This window comes from Colletotrichum siamense (assembly GCF_013390195.1).
Source record: "Colletotrichum siamense strain Cg363 chromosome Unknown KSG_Cg363_contig06, whole genome shotgun sequence".
NCBI classification, from domain to species: Eukaryota; Fungi; Ascomycota; class Sordariomycetes; order Glomerellales; family Glomerellaceae; genus Colletotrichum; species Colletotrichum siamense.
Genome location: NW_023501019.1, coordinates 1,079,677 through 1,102,118, shown reverse-complemented (window position 1 = coordinate 1,102,118; position 22,442 = coordinate 1,079,677). Strand labels below are relative to the sequence as shown.

General features: G+C 56.3%; 8 protein-coding genes across 8 annotated transcripts; 2 read left to right on the top strand and 6 right to left on the bottom strand.

Annotated features, from left to right (window-relative positions):
• Window positions 1-707: 707 nt before the first annotated feature.
• tfdB-1 (2,4-dichlorophenol 6-monooxygenase) lies at window positions 708-2,911 on the bottom strand (the record flags this gene model as incomplete). The annotated part of the gene is made up of 8 exons (XM_036641159.1): window positions 708-1,238; window positions 1,300-1,648; window positions 1,705-1,862; window positions 1,914-2,068; window positions 2,125-2,269; window positions 2,339-2,449; window positions 2,512-2,753; window positions 2,821-2,911. 8 exons carry the CDS (start codon window positions 2,909-2,911, stop codon window positions 708-710), a joined length of 1,782 nt encoding a protein of 593 aa, XP_036493324.1.
• Window positions 2,912-3,713: 802 nt separating this feature from the next.
• CGCS363_v009309 (putative transcriptional regulatory protein) lies at window positions 3,714-6,637 on the top strand (the record flags this gene model as incomplete). The annotated part of the gene is made up of 9 exons (XM_036641158.1): window positions 3,714-3,795; window positions 4,042-4,084; window positions 4,152-5,103; window positions 5,190-5,323; window positions 5,379-5,399; window positions 5,446-5,524; window positions 5,575-5,824; window positions 5,889-6,057; window positions 6,118-6,637. The coding sequence occupies 9 exons, from the start codon at window positions 3,714-3,716 to the stop codon at window positions 6,635-6,637; spliced, it is 2,250 nt and encodes a 749-aa protein (XP_036492686.1).
• A 179-nt stretch (window positions 6,638-6,816) lies between these two features.
• On the bottom strand, window positions 6,817-7,701 carry axeA1 (Acetylxylan esterase; the record flags this gene model as incomplete). Its single annotated transcript, XM_036641157.1, has 1 exon — window positions 6,817-7,701. The coding sequence occupies one exon, from the start codon at window positions 7,699-7,701 to the stop codon at window positions 6,817-6,819; it is 885 nt and encodes a 294-aa protein (XP_036492685.1).
• Window positions 7,702-8,209: 508 nt separating this feature from the next.
• Window positions 8,210-10,223, bottom strand: celB (Endoglucanase B; the record flags this gene model as incomplete). Its single annotated transcript, XM_036641156.1, has 3 exons — window positions 8,210-8,365; window positions 8,419-10,031; window positions 10,079-10,223. 3 exons carry the CDS (start codon window positions 10,221-10,223, stop codon window positions 8,210-8,212), a joined length of 1,914 nt encoding a protein of 637 aa, XP_036492682.1.
• Window positions 10,224-11,634: 1,411 nt separating this feature from the next.
• CGCS363_v009306 (uncharacterized protein) lies at window positions 11,635-12,071 on the bottom strand (the record flags this gene model as incomplete). The annotated part of the gene is made up of 3 exons (XM_036641155.1): window positions 11,635-11,750; window positions 11,815-11,926; window positions 12,006-12,071. 3 exons carry the CDS (start codon window positions 12,069-12,071, stop codon window positions 11,635-11,637), a joined length of 294 nt encoding a protein of 97 aa, XP_036492681.1.
• A 572-nt stretch (window positions 12,072-12,643) lies between these two features.
• CGCS363_v009305 (uncharacterized protein) lies at window positions 12,644-14,768 on the bottom strand (the record flags this gene model as incomplete). Its single annotated transcript, XM_036641154.1, has 4 exons — window positions 12,644-13,335; window positions 13,386-14,464; window positions 14,519-14,595; window positions 14,661-14,768. The coding sequence occupies 4 exons, from the start codon at window positions 14,766-14,768 to the stop codon at window positions 12,644-12,646; spliced, it is 1,956 nt and encodes a 651-aa protein (XP_036492684.1).
• A 604-nt stretch (window positions 14,769-15,372) lies between these two features.
• ELYS lies at window positions 15,373-16,406 on the bottom strand (the record flags this gene model as incomplete). Its single annotated transcript, XM_036641153.1, has 3 exons — window positions 15,373-15,909; window positions 15,959-16,194; window positions 16,250-16,406. 3 exons carry the CDS (start codon window positions 16,404-16,406, stop codon window positions 15,373-15,375), a joined length of 930 nt encoding a protein of 309 aa, XP_036492683.1.
• Window positions 16,407-16,887: 481 nt separating this feature from the next.
• SMC4 (Structural maintenance of chromosomes protein 4) lies at window positions 16,888-21,591 on the top strand (the record flags this gene model as incomplete). Its single annotated transcript, XM_036641152.1, has 3 exons — window positions 16,888-17,904; window positions 17,955-21,308; window positions 21,367-21,591. 3 exons carry the CDS (start codon window positions 16,888-16,890, stop codon window positions 21,589-21,591), a joined length of 4,596 nt encoding a protein of 1,531 aa, XP_036492678.1.
• Window positions 21,592-22,442: the final 851 nt, after the last annotated feature.

The following is a 22,442-nucleotide window of genomic DNA, read 5'->3' as shown; positions in this document are numbered from 1 at the left end:
AAAATGATTATTGGGACCCGACTGCGTTGAATGAGATGATGAATTAAGAACAGGACGGAGAGAAGACATCAAATTCATTTTATATGTTTATGCGAGACTTTCCAAAACGGTAATGTTGATAGCCTGTTCAGCCTATGTAACGTTCTCGTCGACGTACAATTGTGGCAGCAACAGGAGTCCGCAGCCACCACGCGGAGACTTGTCCATCGATAATGCTCTCCGGACGGTTCTAATTATGGAGTTCTCGTGTGCAGTGGTGGACTAGGCGCGGCTAGCCTCGAAGTCATGCGTACGTTAGTCTCAGAGACAAAGTCGTCAACGGGCTGGCACAGGAGGTATGGCACATGTGGCTGTTTTTCGTGGCGGCGCAGCTGATAGAGCACTCCGAGAAAGTCGGCGCAAGAAACCGGCTACATTCTGGACGGGTTCGCTTCGCATGAGAAGCCGGCCTGGGTCAGCCGCACTCGGGAGCTGAGAGGTATGAGACATTTCACGAAAACAATAGCCTACGGGAATGGTCTTGCGGTTGCACCGTGGAACCCTCAATCATTCTTGGATAGTGATAATACATGACACATCAAGAAAGGGGAATAAGACTAAACTGGGTATTTGTTCACCGGATGTTGGAATCGCTTGACTCGGAGCGTCAATTTCACCAGTGAACAACGACGCATGCTCTGTATTATGAATGAATCCACGCTGGCTGTCTATAACTGCGCTCTTTCAAGGCCCAAATGTCCCTGGACCGTCAAAACCATATCCTGCGCCGAGGCTTCAGGGCCCAGGCAGCCCAGTATATGCTGGTCCGGCCTCACCAGGAGCGCTGCTCCCTGGGCCAGACGCCCCTGTTTATGAAATAACTTGCGATGTGTCTCGTTATTAAAATTGAAATCCGAGCCCTCGGCCCAAAGATAGACGCGGGGACCTATTTTGCTGGCCATCGCTTCTTCAAAGTCTTTGAACCGCTGCGCCCACAGGGAACGGGTCTCCACTATAAGACTGAAGGCGCCCGGACTTACGAGGTCGAGAGTTGAGAATTGTCTAGATGACACTTGATCTTTTGTGAGTTCTTTGACGTAGGATGTGTCGATTGGGTTATCGGGGATGCGGTTGTTTGGTTTGAGGAGTTTGATCCAGGCGTGAGGCAGCCGAGCTCCGACTTTGAATTTTGGCGTGTAGTGTGACGCGTTTGCAGGCGGTTCTTTATCGCCATATACATATCCAATGTGTATTTCAAGCTGTCAAATACCGGAGTCATTATCACGATTCGAAAACTGCACGTCATATCTTCAGACTTACGTTGTCAAAGTGTTCCCGCTGCCCTTCCACATTCTGCGCTATCAAGTCCTCTTTCGCAGGGTCGTGTATCGTCTTGTACATGTTCGCTCTTGCCTCGTCCACGTCGTCAATACCGGCTGTACCCACGGCTTTCAAAAACGAAAAGATGGTCTTCCCGTTTTTGACGCTCTGCGAAGAGGCCACCAGCGCGATCTGGCGTCGGTCGGCCTCGTACATGTCGAGAATGGACGGCTTCGCCCACCCCTGATGCACAGCGGCGATCTTGTAGACCAGATTGTGCGCATCAGCTAGGCCCGAGTTGAGGCCTAGACCGCCTGTTGGCGGGAAGGAGTGCGCCGCGTCGCCGAGTCTATCCAGAGTCAGCATGCTTACGTCTCGCGTGGATGTATGACAATCATGACTTACAAGAAGGTGTTGCCGCGTCTGTACTCTTTGGCCACTTTCCGACTCAACACCCAAGGCCTATAGCTGAGTATTTTAAAGGGTATGTCCTTTCCTATTGCAGCTGTAACTGTTGCGCGCGCGAGGTCTTCGCTCCACGCCTCGGCGGGATGTTTATTTGACTGTGTCATATTAGCAGTGCACTTGCAGTTCATGATTCCTCGGTGTCTCACGTCAAAATTGCTGATCAATACCTGATTACCACCGAGGTCATATGCAATGATAAAACCAGAACACGCGGGATCAACTATCCAGTGCAGCATGCCCACTCTTTCCTTCACGATGGGCCGCAGGTCTGCGTTGAAATGTATCGTCATCATGGTCTCATCTTCGAAGGTCGGCTGTTAGTGTCGCACATTCTCAAATGATGGAGACAATACCTACATCCGTCTTCACCTTCAGTCTCAATGTTGAGAGACTTGCGCACTTCACTCTTGGCGCCATCGCAGCCAATCACATAATTGGAGGCAATGGCCCAGCGCTTTTTTGTCGCCCGTTCTTCAACGGTAGTAATCACTCTATCGCCACGCTAGAGCCATGATTAGCTCTCATGTGCCCAGTGGAAATCAATTACAGCGCATAAGAACAACGGTCTCACCTGCTCACAGCACACAAAAGCAACGCCTTTTCTCAGCTCTACGTTGTTGTCAAATGCGAGCTTCTCAGCGACAAATCTCTCAAAATCTGGTTGAGGCACGTTGTGAATCATCTGCAATAAGATCTCACATAAGCATCATATTTTATCATGAAAACAGTCAATGGCGAACTCACTTCAGGTGTGCTTTCCAGCACTTCAACATCCATCCTCTCATAGGGTAAATACCCAATCCTCTCGCCGCTCAGGTTCGTCAAGAAATTAACCCAGTACGCATCGTCTCGGGGACTCCCGAGCTTCCGCAGCGCATTCGTGTCGAGGCCATATTGCCTGCAAAATTCCAGCGTTCGAGGACATAATGCGTGTGCCTTGGGCGCCGCCAGCCGTTGGGGATACTTTTCGATGAGGAGCGATTTGACTGGAATAAAGGATTAATGGGTTAGCTCATCGCAACTCTCCCCAGCGCCAACATCAGGCCGACCAACCGCCGTGCTTGGAGAGCATGTATGCTGTGAACAGACCCGTAGGCCCTCCGCCTACCACGAGAACAGGTACATTGACTGAAACATCTTCCATTTTTGGAATGTCTCTTTGGGCTTCTGTTTTTTTATGACATAAGTTGGGAGGAAAAATAGATTGAAAAATCGTTTAATGGACAGAATACAAATTCCAGAAGACCGCCATCTGGTAAATTGTGTGTCTAGCGGGAAGCGTTTCCTGTCTGTCCTCTGCAATTATTTCGTTCCCATGGACGGGGATGCAGCCCGAGATCAAGTACACGAGGGAGACGATGCCGAGCCCGTCGGCTTCCCGACGTTCAACATCCCATTGGCCAGGCCCTGTTGAAGCCGAAGAGATGCTTCCGATTCGTCGAGTCATTCAGAGGCAACGTCAAAGCGGCGACGTCGCTAGTGCATCCATTGGATCTAAGTCAGAACTCTGCTTGACAGAGGCACGTCTCACGTTGCTTCTGAGACTTTGATGTTAGGCCCTTTTTAGCCTGCATGCTGAAGAAAACGGCCCCAGCACAGAAGGAAACACGAACACGCAGTTCCATGGATGCGACCGCGCCACCCGGGGGCCGCTACGCCGGCCGTTGACCGCCACGCGCGCTGCCGTCAGTCATGTCAGTGTACATTACATGTATGTAGCAGCAATGGAGCAGTGAAGCGCAGACAGCGAGCGCATGGGTCGAGTAAATCCAGCATGGTTCGAAACCTCCCTCCCCACCGCATCCCACACTAGTCCAGCAGCAGTGACTCTGGCTCATACACTCACTTCTTCCAACCAAACGTGTCGTCGAACATTATCTGCACCCAATAACTTCCCTCGTACTTACGACCTTTAATCACCATTATAAGGCAACGCCGGCCGAGATATGGATGCGGATATCCCCACCCTGCCCGCTGGTACCTCGGATAACTCGGAGTCGGGCACTCTCAAGAGGAAACGTCGGCCGCGTGCGCCGGTGGCGTGTGGGACTTGTCGCGCGCGCAAAGTCAAGGCTAGTAGTTCGGTCTCGTCGTCGGCGATGGTGATGGGAACACGCGAGATCATGTTGCTGATCCTTTTTTCGGCGATTAGTGCGACGGGAGCTCGCCGTGTTCAAACTGCGTCCGTGAGTAGATGGGCAGAACAATTGTTTGACTTGATTTCATCGGTTGTTCAGTTCCATGTCTAAGTGCTGACCCGATGTTCTGATATAGGCCATGAGTTCTCATGCTCGTACAAAGACAAGCCCGAGGAAGTGTACGTCAACCAGACCCAAGTGGATTCACCCCGTACCTGTTGTATCTGAGTCTGACCATGGCCTCAGTAAGAGGATGTTCGACCCGACGGGCCGCATCCAGCAGCGTCCGCAGAGCCAGCCGATTCCCGCGGAGCAGCTTCACCCGTCGCCCGTGAGCCTGGATGAGCCGCTAAAGGTTGAGAACCCCGTCACCGCGGCGAACCCGCACCCGCCCTTCATGTCGGAGCCGCCGATGGAGCGCGACCGCGGGTCCTCGGTCGTCTCGTCGGAGCAGGAGGTCGACGGCCTGGGCCAGGTGAACGACCACACCGAGGGCGCAGAGTTCTACGGCCCGACGGGGACGTTCTACTTCCTGGCGCGTTTACGGTCCAGGGCGAACAACAGCGGCGGTACTCAGAAGCAACCGCAGCAGCCCGATAGCAAGACATCACCCGGCGGCAAGACGCTGAACCAGACATCCGTCGTCAACCTCCTCCACAGCTCGGACTACTCCACGTCGCCGGACAACCGCCACGGCCACACGCCAGGGAAGGGCACGCCGTCCGCGAGCGCGGCGACGCGGCGCGACTCGGTGCAGTACGGCAACGGCAAGGTGCTCACCCCGGCGGACGCGGTGTTCGCGACGGAGGTGGAGCGGGAATGCGTGCGGCTGTACTTCCAGAACCTGCACAACATCCACCCGATCCTGGAGCAGACAGGCTTCGTGAAGCGGTGCGACGAGGAGGTGTGGCAGCGCAAGGCGGCGCTGGAGGAGCCGTCGCAGCAGCGCCGCGGGGCGCGATTCCTGTCGCTGTTCAACTCTGTGATTGCGATCGGGGCGATAACGGCCGGGGAGACGTCGTTGCTGATGGAGGATCACACGCTACAGTTCCTGGACAGGACTGAGCTGCCTGGGGAGAACGAGACGACGTACCCGCCTATTAGGCTTGCGAGGCGGTACTTTGAGCGGGCGAAGCTTTATTTGGAGGATATCTGCGAGTCGAGCTCGCTCGAGACGGCGCAGACGCTGTTCCTCATGGTGAGAGCATCATGGCCGCCCCCTCACTGACTGCGGCCCAGGAACCCGCGGGGGAGCTGAGCTGACCTGAGCTGACGCCATCCCAGTCCGTTTTCTGTCAGAATGCGCTCAAGCCGCACAGCTGTTACATGTACAGCGGCATGGCCATCCGTACCGCGTCGGCCATGGGTATTCCTACCAACATCCGATCCGAGACTAGCCAGGAAAGTTTGCTGTGGTGGTAAGACCCTCACTTGCGCCTGTCAACCTTAGAGCGATTTTCTGACGTTTGATAGGTCTTTGTACTCACATGAGATGTATGTTGAGGCTATCCACAATGGTGATGAGGTGCTAACTAGCTAGCGAAATGTGCTTCTCCGCCGGACGCCAATCAGGATTACGAGGACCGAGTTCTTACTCCATCCCCTTCCCAAGAACAGCAGTATGTGTGACATCCAATTCGAGCCCCGTACTATCGCTAACAGCTATAAGGGCTTCGTCAGCTCTTCGTCATGCCTCATCAACCCCATGGTCGATCTCGCCAAGATCCTCATGTGGATGACGGACAACCTAAGCCTTCACAATAGCCACACATCATTACAGCGGCTCTCGCAAACTGCGTTGAATCTGGACCGGGAGCTGGACGACTGGAAGTCCGGGCTCCCACGAGAGCTCAGGTTCGACACTTCGTCGTTGGAAGACAGCGAGTTCGCCATGAAACAAAAGACTGTGCTCAAGCTTCGTACGCCGCCCCCGTCTTGGGATGCCTCACTCAAGATGACCAGCTAACCGAATCCACATTACAGGCTTCCTCAATGCTAGAATCCTCCTCCACCGCCAATTCCTGATTCTCAAGACGCCAGAGTCGGATCGCAAAACGCTCTCCCGTCACGTCTCATCCTGCGTGAAGGCCGCGACGGAGACGATTCGGTTCATGCACACAAGCTACCTGCACCGCCCCTACTTCAGAACATGGTACGCAACCCCCTCATCTCTCCCCATCTCCCGTCAGTACTGATGTTTTGCTGTGCACAGGTGGTACAACTGCATGTACCTCCTCGACGCCTGCATGGTCCTCCTGCACGTCCTCATCTCCAACATCTCCTCCCCCTTCTCCAACGAGGAAGTCATCGAGAACCTCGAGATGAGCATCGAGATCTTCAAGGCGATGAAGATGCTCGCTGTCGCGCGGCGGTGCGCCGAGATCGTGACGGAGCTGCTCCACGTCGCCGCGGCGCCCAAGACGGCGGCAGCAGCGGGCGGAAGCGGTGGCGGCAACCCGCCGAATCAACGACAGGCCAACGAGCACGTCGCGCTGCAGTCGGACCCGGCGACGGTGGCGATGAAGATACAGGATGAGACGCAGCAGGCGATGCAGCAGACGACCTCGCCGATGTTCATGACGGAGGGACTCGATATACACCGAGGCGGGGACGAGCTCGGGGATAACTTGATACCGGGCGATTTCGACGCGAACCTGGTGGACCCGAATGTCGTGTGGAACTTTTTGAACTTTGAGCATTGGAACGCGTGGTCTGATGCCGCCTTCCGCTGAGGCTAGATCATCACAACAGTCTTGGAAGAGAACACGCACGAGAACAGATGTGCGTTTGTATAGTAGTGTAACAACAGGGATACGCTCATTAATACGGGGTCCGGGGGAACAACCTCGCTCGGCCTCATGAACTTGCTCCCCTTCTTCACATGCAACCAGCTGATATCCATTCATCCGACTTACACCCCCCAACACCCTCCCCCCACGATCCCCCTCTGCCTCAACCACTGCTCACAAACCCCCGTCCACCCACTCACCGGCAGCCCCTCGGTATCCAGCGCGAACCCATGCGGCGCATCGCCATACACATGCAGCTCCACCTGCCCGCCGGCCGCCTGCACCGCCTGCGCGATCCGGTACGCGTTCACCACCGGCACCACGGGGTCGTTGCCCGCGTACACGACGAAACTCGGCGGCGCGGGCTTGCGCAGCTGCACGTCGGGGATGACGGCGTCGTACAGCGCCTGCTTCTCCGCCGGCGGCAGCGGCGCCTTGTTCGGCACGATCTGGTGGCCCCTTGCGTTGGTCGAGATGGGTGCGTAGCCTATAATGGCAAACTCCAGGTCCGGGACGGGGGCGCCTGCGGTTGCGGACCATTGGGGCGGGTATTCGGACAGCAGGGCAGCGGCGAGGTGCCCGCCGGAGGAGAGCCCGCACACCGCCAGCGAGGGCACCCCGCCATCGGGAGAGATAGAAGTTTCTTTGATGAGGCGGAGGGCCTGGCGGGCGTCGTCGAGGGGCGCGGAGGGGGAGGTGGAAGAATTAGGAAAGCGGTGGACGAGGACGTGGGCGGCGAAGCCGAGGGAGGCGAGCCAGCGGGCGACCTGGACGCCCTCGCGGCCGAGCATGAGCTCGACGTAGCCGCCGCCGCCGAGGATGAGGACGGCGCGGTTGTTGGGGAAGACGGTTGGGTTGTAGGTGAAGAGCCAGGGCCGGGCGACGGAGGCGACGACGGCGGTGTCGAGGGGGGCGGCGGCGTCTTGGAGGGTGAAGGCGTCGGCGAGGGGGTCCGAGTCCCAGAGGGGCCGGGCGGCGTCTGCGCCGAAGAAGGATTCGGTGAGCATGGTTGCTGGTGTGGTGGTGTGAATGGTGATGTGAGGTTTGTGAGAGGGAGATGGTCAGGTTCGGTTTTATGGAGTGAGGATGAGATGAGCTGGGGTAGGCGGCTCTCGGGCTGATTCGGACCGAGGGCCGAAGTAGACGGGATTTGTTCAGGATGTTGGTCTTGATCTGCAAATTCTAGTGATGATGAATAAGTGGAAACAAATGATCATGAAAGATGTCCATCGCAGGTTTTGAACAAGCGTTATGAGGCACGGCTTCTTGTTGGCAGACCCGAATGCGTTCGGAGCATCGTCCGCGAAACCCCGCGCGGGGGCGGGGCCGGGGTTCGGAGGCGGCCGGTTTACACCCGGCTCACCATGACTTGTCTGGTTAACCCGACACGTGTTTTTCTTTCTCGAGACATTTCCCATAGTTACTACGTCAGAAAAGAAGTATTTACACCAAGAAGACAAGATCCAAATCCCAGTGTCCATTCCAGCCACAGTCTCATCATATTTCCGACCCATCTCACGGCGTCAGAGTGTACGTGACGTTGTTCCCCGGCACTCTCGGGTAGAACTCAAACGTGAACACCGTCGGCTTTCCGCCGCTGACAACAGCCTGGACAGTCGCATTCGGCAGCACAATCTTGGCGCCATCGTAGCTCCACTGGCCGCTGTAAGTCTGCCAAAAGAGTCAGCAAATCATCCCCATCATGTCCGCATGTTTGAACCTACAATGTGAGCAGCCTGCAGCGGGCCCAGCACGCTAGTCCACTCATCAAACAGGAACCCCCCGTCGCTCTTCAACGCCTTCACGGCAGCAGGCATCCTCAGCCCCTTGTATTCGAGTGTAATATTCAGATCCTTCCCGGCCACGGCCTTGCTCTCGCTCACAGCCAGCGTCGGCACGTCCCACTGCACCACTTCGACCTGCACCGGCGCGCCGGCGGAGAACTCTAGCGTAAGGTTCGCCTTGCTCCCCGGCGCCGCTGTCGGCGTGAGCCACTGCCCGAGAACGCCCGCCTTAAGGGTGATGGCGGAGTCTGACGCAGAATAGTCCGTGTCGGCGGCGAGCACACCTCCGGAGTTGGTCTTGATGCTCTTGAGCGTGTTCCCGTTGAACTGCCACGGTAGCACGGCGTCCTTGGGCGTGTCGCCGACCTTGTTCCACACAAAGGCGGAGGAGTTCTGCGTCGTGGCGCCCGCGTCGGTGGTGCTCTCCGGCAGCGAATTCCGCGGCGGCTGCACTGCGTCCTTCACGATGGCGAGCGAGGTCGGGTCGCGCCAGGAGTGCGCGTTGCGGTCGAGGTGGTCGAGCCCGTTGTCCCAGATGATCAGCGCCGTGTTGAGCTCCGCCGCGGTGCGGACAAAATGGTCCGTCCACTTCCAGCGGGCCGCGGGCTCCGTGTTGAGCGGGCTGGCGTCGAACTCGCCGATGACGAGGGGCACATCAGTAAAGTTCCCGCGGACGACGGCGAGGTCGTTCTTCATGGACGCCTTGTCGGCGTCGCTGCCCCAGATGGTCTTGCCCCACGCGGAGAAGACGAAGTCGTAGGGGGAGTAGTAGTGGTACTGCAGGGCCCAGGGGTTCTTGATGGCGGCAGGGGCCTTGAACCACTGGGTGGTCTTGTAGCCGTCCATGCTGCCGCCCATGAGGGTGACGACGCGACGGGTGTTGAAGCCGCCGCTGTCGGCGAGGGCCTTGAGGAAGAGGTCGTTGAGGGCGTTGAGATGGGCGCCGTGCTCGGCGGTGGTGGCAGGGGGCTCGTTGATGGGCTCGAGGGACACGAGGTTGGACTTGCAGGCGAGCTTCTGGCCGATCTGCAGCCAGGTGGCGTAGAACTTTGCGTCGAGGGCGGCGCGGGTCTCGTTGGTCGTGGCCTTGGTGACGTCGGCCCAGTTCCAGGAGTCGTGGTGGACGTTGGTGAGGACGTAGAGGCCGCGGGCGGTGGCCATGTCGACGACGTCCGAGACGCGCTGGAGCCAGGCCGGGTCGATGGTGTAGTTGGGCGCGGCGCTGGTGAAGTGGTCGTTGTAGGTGACGGGGATGCGGACGCTCTTGAAGCCGGCGGCCTTGATGTCGTCAAAGGTCTCCTCCTTGACCGGGGGGTTGTTCCAGGAGCCCTCGTTGGGGATGGCGTCGAGGGTGTTGCCCAGGTTCCATCCCGGGTTCATTGCCTTGACGTAGTCGACGGCCCCGATGTCGCTGAAGGTGCCGGAGCATGGTGTTGGGACGGCGGCGGCGGTGGAGGATCTGGCGGTTGTTGTTAGTGCTGATGATGAGGTTGGCTTGACTGATGTTAGGAGGGTGGTGGTGGAGGCCTTTCCCTCGAGACATTGCGAGTACCCTGTGATGTGTGAGTGAGAGTGGCGATGGGAAGTGAGAGAGACTTACATTCGTTCTGCTTCTGACATGTCCAGCCGGCCACGCAGGTCGTCGGGCCCGTCCAGCCGCTGCCGCCGCATTGGCCGTATGCCGTTTGCTGAGCGGAAGCGGCATGGAGCAGCGCCAGAGTAACGAAGCTGAGGCTCGATCTCATGTTGAAGGATGAAGCATCGATCGCGGTGGCATGAAGCAGGCAATGGCAGCCCGTAGAGTCTCGAGGGATCCAACCTAGGTTATACACGAAGCACTCGCTTCCATAGACTAGACAAGCCCGCCGGATCACGGCTGGGCAAAACGAATTGTTCGGAATGCAACTCACAAGAAAAGGCCAGCCATCAACGCGCGCAGCGCAGCGCTTGGTGGAAAATCGTATGCAAACATGGCTGAGCGAGCGAAGCGAAGTGAACAGGTAATGAGTGGAAGGTAGCCGAGACCAGCTGAGAAAGATCGAGACAAGTATCCAAGTGAATCGAATTGGTCGTAGTTTGTCAACGGCGCGGGAAAACCATTCTCTTTTGAGGACGGAGAGCGACTTGGAGGCGACCCGGATAGGAAAGAATCACGATAGGCGAGCTTGCATCACGTAGATTGAGAGAGGTTGTTCTTCCGAAAGAGGCAACTTGGGGGCTCTGCCTCCGGGCCTTGCACGACGACCCCTCAGTCGGTCCAGCGTGGTGGTTCGGCGGCCCGAAGACGAGCTCGCAGCTGCACTCAAGCCAGGAGAGCTGGGATTGTTTGCTAGTGGCCGATGGGAGGGGGTTTATTAGAGTTGGGTTGCATGTCGACCCATGATCGTTGTCGCATGTTTAGAGGGGGCGGAGAAATTTCAGGGACTCACGCAAAAGCTTGTTTGACTGGTAATTCTCGCATTTGAGCACTGCCATGCCGTAAAATCTGCAATAGGGCAGTGTACAATTAATGTTTATTCGGTCACTTTTTTGAGTCAGGCCTGGGGTCTAGCCATTAACATCAGACGAAACCCGCGATGGCTTCAATTATTTAATTGTGCCCCTGAGCCAGCCACTCGGTCTCGCTTCCGGCGAACACCGCGAAAGGAGGTTTTGTCTTTCGGCTCTATAGGAGCATCCGATCTCCGTTGAGTCGACCAGTCTCTCGGATGTTGCCGATCTTCAATTGGCCATCGTAGAGGCGGTCTCGGCGCTGGAGTGAGGCCGCTCCGGAGTGTCGTTCCGTCGCCCATTTCGCACCATATCCAAGAACCCCTCCTCTGACCCTACGCCATGCGATGCAATATTCCAAGTGCTAATGGCAAATTCCTCTAAACCAAAGGTTTCCCTGGGAGAGATGTGATGAAAGAGGCGCTCAAGACGCCTGTCCGCGAGAAACGAAATCGTGGGGTTATCCAGTCGAAAAGGCGACTGACTGCCCAAGTTCTTCCCCTCGTTCCTGCTGAGATGTTCCCCCCGCGGATTCGTTCGTTGTTATCGAGATGTTGGGTATATATGCCAGAGAGGAGATTCATCATCATCGCCACGCGCATCGTGTCCATCATCGACTCGACGGGAGCGTAGTCGTAATTCGTTCAATCGTCGCACCAAACACCATCACCGCTTCGGCGGCGCAGGCGGTCCCCGCGGCGGCGGATCCGTCGGCGTCCCGCGGAACTGATTCTTCAGCTCCTGGAAGAAGTGGTGTGCGAACCCTCGATCTTCGGGATTAGCTGCATCCACCCGTATTAGCCTCTTCCATTCTTCCAAGTGCTTTGTTCTGCAACACGAACGTACCTGACGCCTCTCCTTGTCGCAACGGCTCATGCGGCATCGGCCCGTTCTGCTTCTCGTCTACAAATCGTTGGATGCGGCCGACGCCGCGGTGGAAGCCTGGGCTGCGGAGGATCTGTACGGGCGCAGAGTTAGCTGGGTTTCGTGATGGAGGGGTCAGTTCACCCGTAGGAGGGGTAGTGGTGCGTGCGGACCTGTCTGATGATTACGTCCTCGAAGGCGACGAGGGCGCGGATTAGGAGGTTGAGTGGGGGAGCCATGATGGGCTTGCAGCGTCAAGTTGAGAAATGCTGTTCGCGACGATAGATAGAAGAGGTTCTGTACGCGCTGAGGGCGCTGGAGGCGTCTGAGTGTGCAGTGGTGGCGATGGAGACTTTAGCAGTCCAACCGTCGGGACCCACCCTGATTTGTCATCGACGAATCATACATCGCGAAGCTCATTCAGTGACCAGGACAGAAGCCCATCTATTTCACAAATATTCATGAGGATTTCTTGACGGGTTCTTTCCTTTTGTTCTACAAATTTCCAATGATAAATGCACATCTAGTTTCTGCTACTCATATGCAGCTTTCGGGTGCACATCGATATGTGGCAATGCATGGCCAGTCCATAGCAAGTTGGCTCCTTTGTAAATAATAGTCCGACCCTAACGCCCTTTCAAAGCTGGTTCTACGCCTGTTCCAAAGTAGTGTTCCGCCAATAATTCTAAGTCATGGGTATCAGTTAGTTCATACTTGAAGCCTTGAAAGCAATGGCTCTGGTTGGAAAGCTCCGCGGTAAGAAGAATCCCTCTCGCCCAAGTCCTCTGGCAAATGTTCAAAGGTTGATTTCCTAACTGGTGAACTGGTCCCACTCTCCCCAATTAAGAGGCAAACCGATATCCAAATTTGCCTCCAAGGCATTGTCAACTGCTGAAAGGTTAAAGTTTGGATCAAAGTGCCCAAAGACGTCTACGTTTGTCATGGCGTCAACCACTGAAAAGTCGATAGTCTCTGATGTGGTGAAATCGGACGTCAACGTCGTGGGCAACTGGGGGACCGCATCCTGCACCGCTGCTGTCGAAACGGGGGCTTCGATCCTGCCGTTGGCGGAGATATCCACATGGGAAGATTGCGGCACGGCGGCTCCTTGCACAAGTGATGTGGCAGCCCGCTCCATCTCTCTAAGGATGCGCTCTCCAAGCCCGGCTACTACCCTAGCACTCCAGAATACATCGCCAAAGCGCTTCATGAGCTCGGAATTCGACTTGAAGGCGCTGCGGGCTCGCGCGCGGAACATTGGAAGGGCGCTATGTCGCATTTTGCGGTACTCGACACTGAGTGCGAGGGAAAGGGCATAGGGGACAAGAGGTACAGGGCTAAGGTGATCTCGACGGATGGCGGAAGAGATGCGCTCCGCTGCGAGAGAACGGCGGGCGTTTGCCGATGCGGGCGGTATCGTCTGCGCGTAGTTTGATGGGGGCCCAGGTCTCGGCAGGCGACATGACAGGATGATGACAGCGTGATAAAACACCTCAATCGTGGCTGCGAGAAGTCAGTATCAAAAGCTTGTGAAGGCAGGGCAGGGGACAAACCGAGCAAGGGCGTGGGCACTTGCAAGGCCCCGGCATCGAGAATCATGGGCTCCAGCACAGGAAGGTCGATGAAGGGTTTTGTTTCTAGAGATGATGCGATAACACCTGGCCTGTATAGTTCAATGACTTTATCCAACCACTGCACGACGGAGAGAAACAGGCGGAAGCATGGGGTTTGTCTGCGGAAACAGTCCTCAAGCCCAGGTCCGATATCCCGCTCGTGAATAACAGATGGCCGTCCGTACGCGGCGGCATTGATACGGTCAATGGCCCAAACGGCGCAAAAGAGGGTGTCTAGGGCATCGTCGCTGGTGTGGAACAGCTGCAAGCCAAGAGTCTGGCAGTGATGCACAGCCCTAGCACCCAGCTGCGCGGGCAGATCGGCCTCGTCGGCCCCCGAAGGCTGGATGTAGAGGGACAGCATGCACAAGGCACGAATGTGAATGGTCCGGTCTGTGATCAAGCTCGTCTCCAGAATGGTTCGAATGGAGCCTGAGAGGTGCTGGTGGAAATCTTGGTAAGGCATCTTCTTATGGCCTTGGTTGGCGAGCCGCAGGTGACTCTTCATCTCCGGGTCGGATGCCGCGGCCAAAGACACGACCTGTCGCATAACAGTAGCTGCCGGCGAGTCGCCTTCGATCACAACGTCCTCGGGGACCAGAGCGAAGATGGGGTGGATCTTTTCCCGGTAGACCCTGTGGAGGTGTTTAAAGTCCTTTTCTGGGGGCACGCAGGTGAGACAATGCTGTTTGACGTAGGGGAGCAGGACCTTGTCGATCATGGCCGCCGGGCGAGACACGACGCTGTTCGTAGTTTGGCCGGCTGTCGTCGTTCCAGACGGCAGCCAGACGCCAACTTCGGCCTTGAGGGTGGGATTAGCTGCCGAGTCCGCCGAGTCTGCGGCCTCTGCAAACATGCCCTCCGGGTTCAGGTCCCCAACGAACCTCGTCTGGCCGCCATGAGCATCTGTTTTCGCGTCAGAGTCCCTCCGTGAAGGCGACAGGTTGAGACCGCCGTCAGGGCCAGCTGAGGTAGAATTGCGATGCTTAGTAGGGGATCCTAAGGGTGGTGGCGGTGGTCTGGAGAAATGTCAGTCTTTGGGACAAATCCACTGCCAGATTGGGAAAACCCACCCATCATGACCGGGAGATGATGCGCCAGCACCTTCACCGGGCTCGGATTGAGCAGGCTCCGCATGGATGCAGCGTTTCTGGCGACAACGTCAGGTTCAACTCGAAAACAGATACTGCGCGGCAATGCAATGGCTTTGCGCACCTTCTTCTTACGACATGATTCACAGGCCTGCTGGACCTGCTTACGCTTGAGGGGAAGCCCCGAAGCGTCAGAACCGACAAACTTGACACCTTTGGTCGAGTTATTCATGGTTCTGGCTGGCTAGCGACTCCCGATGAGATCGTCTGTTGTAGAGCAACGGTGCGAAAATCCAGCATTATCACAACCACGATGCGCCGGAAGCCATGAAAGTAGAGATGAGACGGTGAAAGAAGGTCGGGGTGGCTGGCGCTAAGAGTTGTTCATTTTGGGCAAGTGGGAGGACCCTGAGGTGGACCGCCGGGTGTGACTCGACGGGCCAAGGCGGCTTAGTCATTTTCGGTGTATCGTCGGTGTAAAGGTCAAGGTGAAGGAGCTTCTCCCACGTCCCGTTACTGTCATGTCACCTCGCTGCTAACGTCGTTGCGGGTAATCCGTGAGTTCTTTTGCAAGTAGAGGAGACAATCGTCAGGCCTTTCACGCGAATTGGCAGCAGCTACGACACAAGGTCGAAAGCCTAATTGCGTCCAATGCTGGTCTCAATTTGTCTCAGTTCACAGACGCGCTCCGCAAAACCAGCCACATTATGGGTTCAAATTCTACAGCCTAGGGGAATGCAGAAATAACATGCCGAAACGCCAACGCTATGCCGAAACCAGTACCGTTCTTCAAAAGTTTTCATCAACGTCGACAGCGCATTGAAGCAGTCCCGCAATTATTCTGCTGCGCGGCCTCCCAGTCCGCTCTTGACGCCCTCTTGCACCATTCCCCAGCCGCTGCCCAGGCTCTTGTCCTGGACAGCTTCACTCAAGCGGCCAGTGACGATCTTGCGCATTATGAGAGTGTCCTTGGCTCTCTTGAGCTTCTTGCCGTCCTCTTGGGTGAGAAACTCCTCGAACCATTCCTCCTCCGTGGCATCGAAAGGAAGGCCAATCAGCTCGGTCGCTCTAGCAGCAGTCTCCTCGCTAAGAGGGGAACTGAGGACTGAGGACACCAATTGGCGGAAGAGCTGACCCCGGACGGACTCGGAGTGCGTCCTTGAATAGTAGAATGCCTCGGTAACACTGGTTCTCGCCATTGCGTTAAACAGCAGCTCGAGCGCTTCCGACGTCTTCAGTATGGGCTGTACGGTGTGGAAGTAGGAGAGGGGCAGAGTGTAGTCGCCTTCGGGGGCGTGTCGCACAAGCGCGGTCATAATCTCATCGGCGAAGTCGGTCGTGAGCGACGGATGGGCGATGTACTCGAGTGCTTTCTGTACTCTTGTCAACGGTAGGAACTCAGGACAGCGGCGGGGGGCGCACCTCGAATTGCTGATGATCCAGCAGCCACAGGCCCTTCATGAAGATCTGATAATTCTTGGGGACGCCCGAAGCGACTGCGAATCTCGATGAAGCTTGCGCTCTCGTCTGGCTAGTGTCGAAGTCGAGGAGGATGTAGTAGAAGATGGAGAGACGGTGGTGGGTCGAAATGTTGGCCTCGCAAAGGTGCTGGTGGAGGGTGCGCAGGGCATTATCGGTCTTGGGAGGATACGTCTTGGCTGCGAAAGTCTGTCAGTCTTGATCTCAATGGAGACCATACTCTCTCTGGCATACCCTTCGTGAGGCCAAGGGCCTTCAGCACCCGGTCAATGAAGAGGGCGCCATCGAGGCTTTTCCTGAACGTGTCGATTTCCTGGATCGACTTGCGGTCGTAGGGAAAAGCCTGCGATCCGAAGACCTGGTCAAAGTCTGTGTAGTCGAACATGGCCATGGCTATTGTTGTGGTGTTGGAGAGGCTTGGAAGCTGGCGATGCGACGGACTGTTGGCGACAGAGCTAGAAAACGGGCTGGAATCTTTTTGGCGGGACGCAACGGCGGCTCTTTGCTTGAGAGGGAGCTCCAGCCACAGGTGCTCGAGCCATCAGCCACAGTCGCGCCTCCACGCGTCTCCTCATTCGGCAACGGGCGGGGAAGGCGGTGTGCCAAGTGTGGCTTGTTTGTTTACAATCAGCCAAATCGGTGACCAATTCAAACAAATGCGAAGTGGGGGAACCAAACAAGACAATCACATTTCGCTTTTCCCACAGCTGCACATCGCCAACCAACGCCGTTTCTTTCCCAGCGAAGCTACTGTCGTTGCTTTTGCTACCTTTTCTGTTTGGTTTCTTGTCAATTCTTTGATTGAGATACCCCCACAGCGTCTTAAATCGCTTCTTCTTGTTACTCATTCCCTGCGACACACAGACCGCACAATGTCATCCCGACCGCGCCGTGCGACGCGCCGGCAGGCCATCGTTGACTCTTCCGACGACGAAGATGTCGCCAACACCACCGTCAAGGTCGAAGACGAGGAAGACTTTGAGCCCGAACCTTCTAAGAGCCCAGTGCGACGACCAACCCGCGCCCGCAAGAGCGCCGCTGCCTCCGCATCCGCATCCACATCTACTCCCACAACCACCGCCCCGCGCCGAAGAGGCAGACCAAAGAAGAATGTCGAAGCTTCGGTCGTCGAGGAACCTTCTGTGGTCGAGCCAACCCCAAAGATGGAGGAGCCTGAGAACGAGACGGTCCTCGCCGACGCTCCGTCAGTAGCCGACGAAACCATTGTTTCCACCATCGAGCCCACCGAGGTCTTTGACGCCAACCAGACTGCCGCAGCAATGGAGCAGGAGAATACCCCCAGAAAGCCTTCTCCTACCCCGAGGAAACCGCGCAAGAGCGCCGCTCCCAAGTCCGCCACTCCAGAGACTCCCATGGCGAAGCCCAGGCCAGGTGCCTCACCGCAGCGCGAGTCGTCGCAGCGCCGTAGCGAGCCGCTCGCCGACATCACGAATGCCAGTGTCAACGAGCAGGCGCCTGCCATTTCTGATGTGCCCGAGACACCAGCGACTGTCAAGCCGATCCGCGCCATGGACACCATCATGGAGAAGCCGATGGACATTGTGCTGAAGTCGCGCAATCTCGCAGTCCCAGTTGTCGAGGACACGACTCCGAAGCCGCGACTTGTGATTTCGTACCTGATCTTGACCAACTTCAAGAGTTATGCCGGACGACAGGAAGTCGGTCCCTTCCACGGTTCCTTCTCGTCCGTTGTCGGTCCCAACGGTTCCGGAAAGTCCAACGTTATCGATTCTCTCCTGTTCGTTTTCGGTTTCCGCGCAAGCAAGATGCGTCAGGGCAAGTTGTCCGCTTTGATCCACAACTCTGCGCAGTACCCCAACCTAGACCACTGCGAGGTTTCTGTGCACTTCCGTGAAGTCATGGACCAGGTATGTCACCCGCTTTCTGCATGCGCAGTTAACATACTAACATACTGAAGCCTGGTGGCGGCCACGAAGTTATTCCCGATTCCGATCTCATCATCTCCCGCAAGGCGTTCAAGAACAATTCGAGCTCGTACTTCATCAACGGCAAGACTTCAAACTTCACAACGGTGACGACCCTCCTCCGCGACCGCGGTATTGATCTCGACCACAAGCGTTTCCTCATCCTGCAGGGCGAAGTCGAGTCCATTGCCCAGATGAAGCCTAAGGCTGCCAACGAACACGACGACGGTCTTCTCGAGTACTTGGAGGACATCATCGGCACCTCCAAGTACAAGACGCCAATCGAAGAGGCTGCGGCCGAAGTCGAGAGTCTCAACGAAACGTGCATGGAGAAGAGCGGTCGTGTTCAGCATGTCGAAAAGGAGAAGAACAGCCTCGAAGACAAGAAGAACAAGGCTTTGGCATACATCAGGGACGAGAACGAACTCACTCTCAAGCAGTCTGCGCTCTACCAGCTGTACATCGCCGAGTGCCACGACAATGTCGCAGTCACCGAAGAGGCCATCAGTCAGACGCAGGCTCAGCTTGACGAGGAGCTCGAGAAGCACCACGGAAGCGAGAAAGTCATCAAGGAACTGCAAAAGGCGCACTCCCAAGTCAGCAAGGAGCACGAGGCCGAATCTAAGAAGACGCAGGCTCTTGTCAAGGAGATGGCCAAGTTTGAGCAAGAACGCGTCAAGTTTGACGAAAAGAAGAAGTTCCTCAACGACAAGCAAAAGAAGCTTGAGAAGACCATCGCCAATGCCGAGAAGTCTGCCACTGAAGCCGAGGAGACCATCGTCGAGTGCGGTGAGGAGATCGAGACCCGCGCCAAGGAAATCGCCTCTCTGGAGATCCGAATCCAGGAAGAGGAGGCAGAGCTAGCGACCATCCGTGAGGGTCTCAAGGGCAAGACTCAAAAGTTTTCCGACGAGATTGCTGTTAAGCAAAAGTCTCTCGAGCCATGGAAGGACAAGATCAACCAAAAGCAGTCTGCCATTGCCGTCGCTGAGAGCGAAAAGAGCATTCTCGAGGAGAAGGCCAACGCGGGCGCTGTTGCCATCGCCGAGACTGAGGCCAAGATTGCCGCCATTGAGGACCGCAGAGCAGCCAAGATGGAGGAGCTCAAGAAATGCCAAGCTGAGAAGGCCAAGTTGGAACAAGAGGCCAAGGAGGCCGAGCACGAGCTTACCCGCTTTGCTGCTCACGAGCCCAAGATTCGTGCAAAGGTCTCTAATGCCAGACAAAAGGCTGACGAAGCTCGCTCGAGTCTGTCTAAGACACAGACCCAGGGCAACGTCCTCACTGCCCTCATGCGCATGCGAGAGTCTGGTCGTATTGACGGCTTCCACGGGAGACTTGGAAATCTCGGTGCGATCGACGGTCAATATGACGTCGCTATCTCGACTGCTTGCGGTTCTCTCGACAACTTCGTCACTGACACGGTCGAGGCTGGACAGCAGTGCATTGAGTACCTCCGAAAGACCAACCTGGGTCGTGGCAACTTCATGTGTCTGGACAAGCTGAGAGTACGAGACATGAACCCCATCCAGACTCCAGAGAACGCACCCCGCCTGTTCGACCTGGTCAACCCCAAGGAAGAGAGGTTCCGTCCGGCTTTCTACCATGCCCTGCAAGACACACTAGTCGCCAAGGACCTCGCTCAAGCTAACAGAATTGCCTACGGCGCCAAGAGATGGCGTGTGGTCACTCTCGCTGGCGAGTTGATTGACAAGTCCGGTACCATGTCTGGTGGTGGTAACACTGTCAAGAAGGGTCTCATGTCTTCCAAGCTCGCCTCCGATACCACCAAGGAGCAGGTTGCCAAGCTTGAAGAGGAGCGTGATGTCTATGAGGAGAAGTACCAAGACTTCCAGGAGCAACAGAGAGAGCTAGAGAACAGGCTCCGTGACCTCAACGAGCAGATCCCTGCACTCGACACCAAGATGCAGAAGATCAACCTTGAAATCGAGAGCGCCGCCAGGAACCTCGCCGACGCCCATCGTCGCATCAAGGAACTGAGCAAGGAGCACCAGCCGTCCGCAGCCGATGATAAGCGCATCGCTGCCCTTGGCAAGGAGATTGCCAAGCTCAACAAGGAGGTCGAAAAGCTCCACGACGAGACATCTGGCGTCGAGGAGGAGATCAAGGCACTCCAGGACAAGATCATGCAGGTCGGTGGTGAGAAGCTTCGTATCCAAAAGGCCAACGTCGACGCTTTGAAGGAGGAGATGGCCTCTCAGAACGAGGAGACTTCCAACGCAGAGGTTCGCAAGGTCAAGGCAGAGAAGCAGAAGACGAAGCTGGAGAAGGATCATGCCAAGGCCACCAAGGAACTCGATGTCGCCAGCCGTGATCTTGAGAAGCTGGAGCACGAGATTGAGAACCAGGGCGAGAAGGCGGAAACTCTCCAGGCGCAAGTGGAAGAGGCCGAGGAGGGTTTGTCAGCGAAGAAGGACGAGCTGTCATCCATCAAGGCCGAGCTCGACGAGAAAACTGCCGAACTCAACACTACCCGTGCGGTGGAAATTGAGATGAAGAACAAGCTTGAGGAGAGTACCAAGGTTCTGCAGGAGAACCAGAAGAGGCTCATGTACTGGAACGACAAGCTTGGAAAGCTCGTGCTGCAAAATGTTGACGACCTTACCAACACCAACCCCTCTGGCAGACGTACCCCTGCACCCAAGCCCGCCCCCAAGACCGAGGGCGAAGAGGATGAGAACGAGGAAGGTGACGACACAGTGGTACGGGCCGAGGCAGATGAGACTCTGCAGTCAGCTGTGGCCGATGAGGCCGCTGACGAAGAGGAAGGTGAATCTGAGGAGCAGGCTAAGCAGCCATCGGAGCTTCCTGTATACACCCCTGACGAGCTGGCCGACATGAGCAAGGACAAGCTCAAGGGAGAGATCGCTGCCCTTGAGGAAAAGACCCAGAACGTCAATGTCGATCTCGGTGTTCTTTCCGAGTACCGCCGCCGTGTCGACGAACACGCGCAGCGATCGTCCGACCTCCAGAACGCTGTTGGTCAGCGCGACGCCGCCAAGAAGCGCTGCGATGAGCTCCGCCGTCTGCGTCTCGAAGGCTTCATGGAGGGCTTCAGCACCATCTCTCTCCGCTTGAAGGAGATGTACCAGATGATCACCATGGGCGGTAACGCCGAGCTCGAACTCGTGGACTCTCTCGATCCCTTCAGCGAAGGTATCCTCTTCAGCGTCATGCCCCCCAAGAAGTCATGGAAGAACATCAGCAACTTGTCTGGTGGAGAGAAGACGCTCAGCAGTTTGGCGCTCGTCTTTGCTCTGCACCACTACAAGCCGACGCCTCTGTACGTCATGGACGAGATTGACGCCGCGTTGGATTTCAGAAACGTGAGTTGCCCGCCCGACATTACCCGCTGCCTTTCAGCAATGCTAACATCTACCTCAGGTCTCTATCGTCGCCAACTATATCAAGGAGCGCACCAAGAACGCCCAATTCATTGTCATTTCGCTCCGAAACAACATGTTTGAGTTGGCGGCCCGGTTGGTTGGTGTCTACAAGGTGAACCACATGACGAAGAGTGTCACGATTGAGAACCAGGATTACATTGTCAGGACAAGGCAGTTGCCACCTGGGAGCCAGGCGACGCAGCAGACTGCTGCGGCGAGATGACGAGACTAAAAAAGGGGCGGAAGAGTGAGATGAAGTTTAATGAATGATGGCATCTTGATTTTGTGTTGTTTTGATTTCTAAAGGCCAGGGAGGTTGGTATCTTGTATGTCATGGGTATAATGACTGTACGAGAGGCGCTGGGTAGATGCTAATTGTTGGTATGAAATGACATGGGAGGCACGCCTTGGCTTCTGCTTGTTTTGTTATCCAGTTTCATTGGATCTGTGTGTGTATGGTGATGTGACTCGTGGTTTGTATGACTTCTCGCTTCCTGGGTCCCTCGACTGCGTGATCTTGTACCATCCTCTGAAGGACAAGGTTTCTGGCTGCAATGTCGGTCGTGAGAGGAGGAGGGATCGTGGGCGAATGGCGGCGTGGAAGGAGACGTGGTTGTGCTCTGCGCGTGAGGGTCGCGTGGTACCCCGGATTTTGGACGTCACTGTGGCTGAAACGAAGGTTCTTTTGGGACTATTGGCCGAGATAACGGGAAGCGTGATGGGGACTGTCACGTTTGGGACCTGCATGATCTCGGTGGGTGAAGGGGGATGTGTCTCGGGTAAGTGCGTGCAGCTGGTGTGTCACGTTACGCTGGTCTTGTTTCTTGGGATTTTGGAGAGTGTGTGACGAGGTCGTTGATAGAGCTGGAATTAGGCGGATGTGAGGTCGATGAACGGCTTTGGGGTTCGATCGCGACGAAGCTTCGGGCCGGGGACACGAGGCTTGGGGGTCGATATCTCACTGACCTTGCGTGAACGCGTAGGTGACGGTGTCTCGGAGGGGGGACACCTCTTCCAGACCCGTCTCTTTGGTCTCGTCTCGGGAGAAGCACCTTGTCGATGAGAATGTGACGA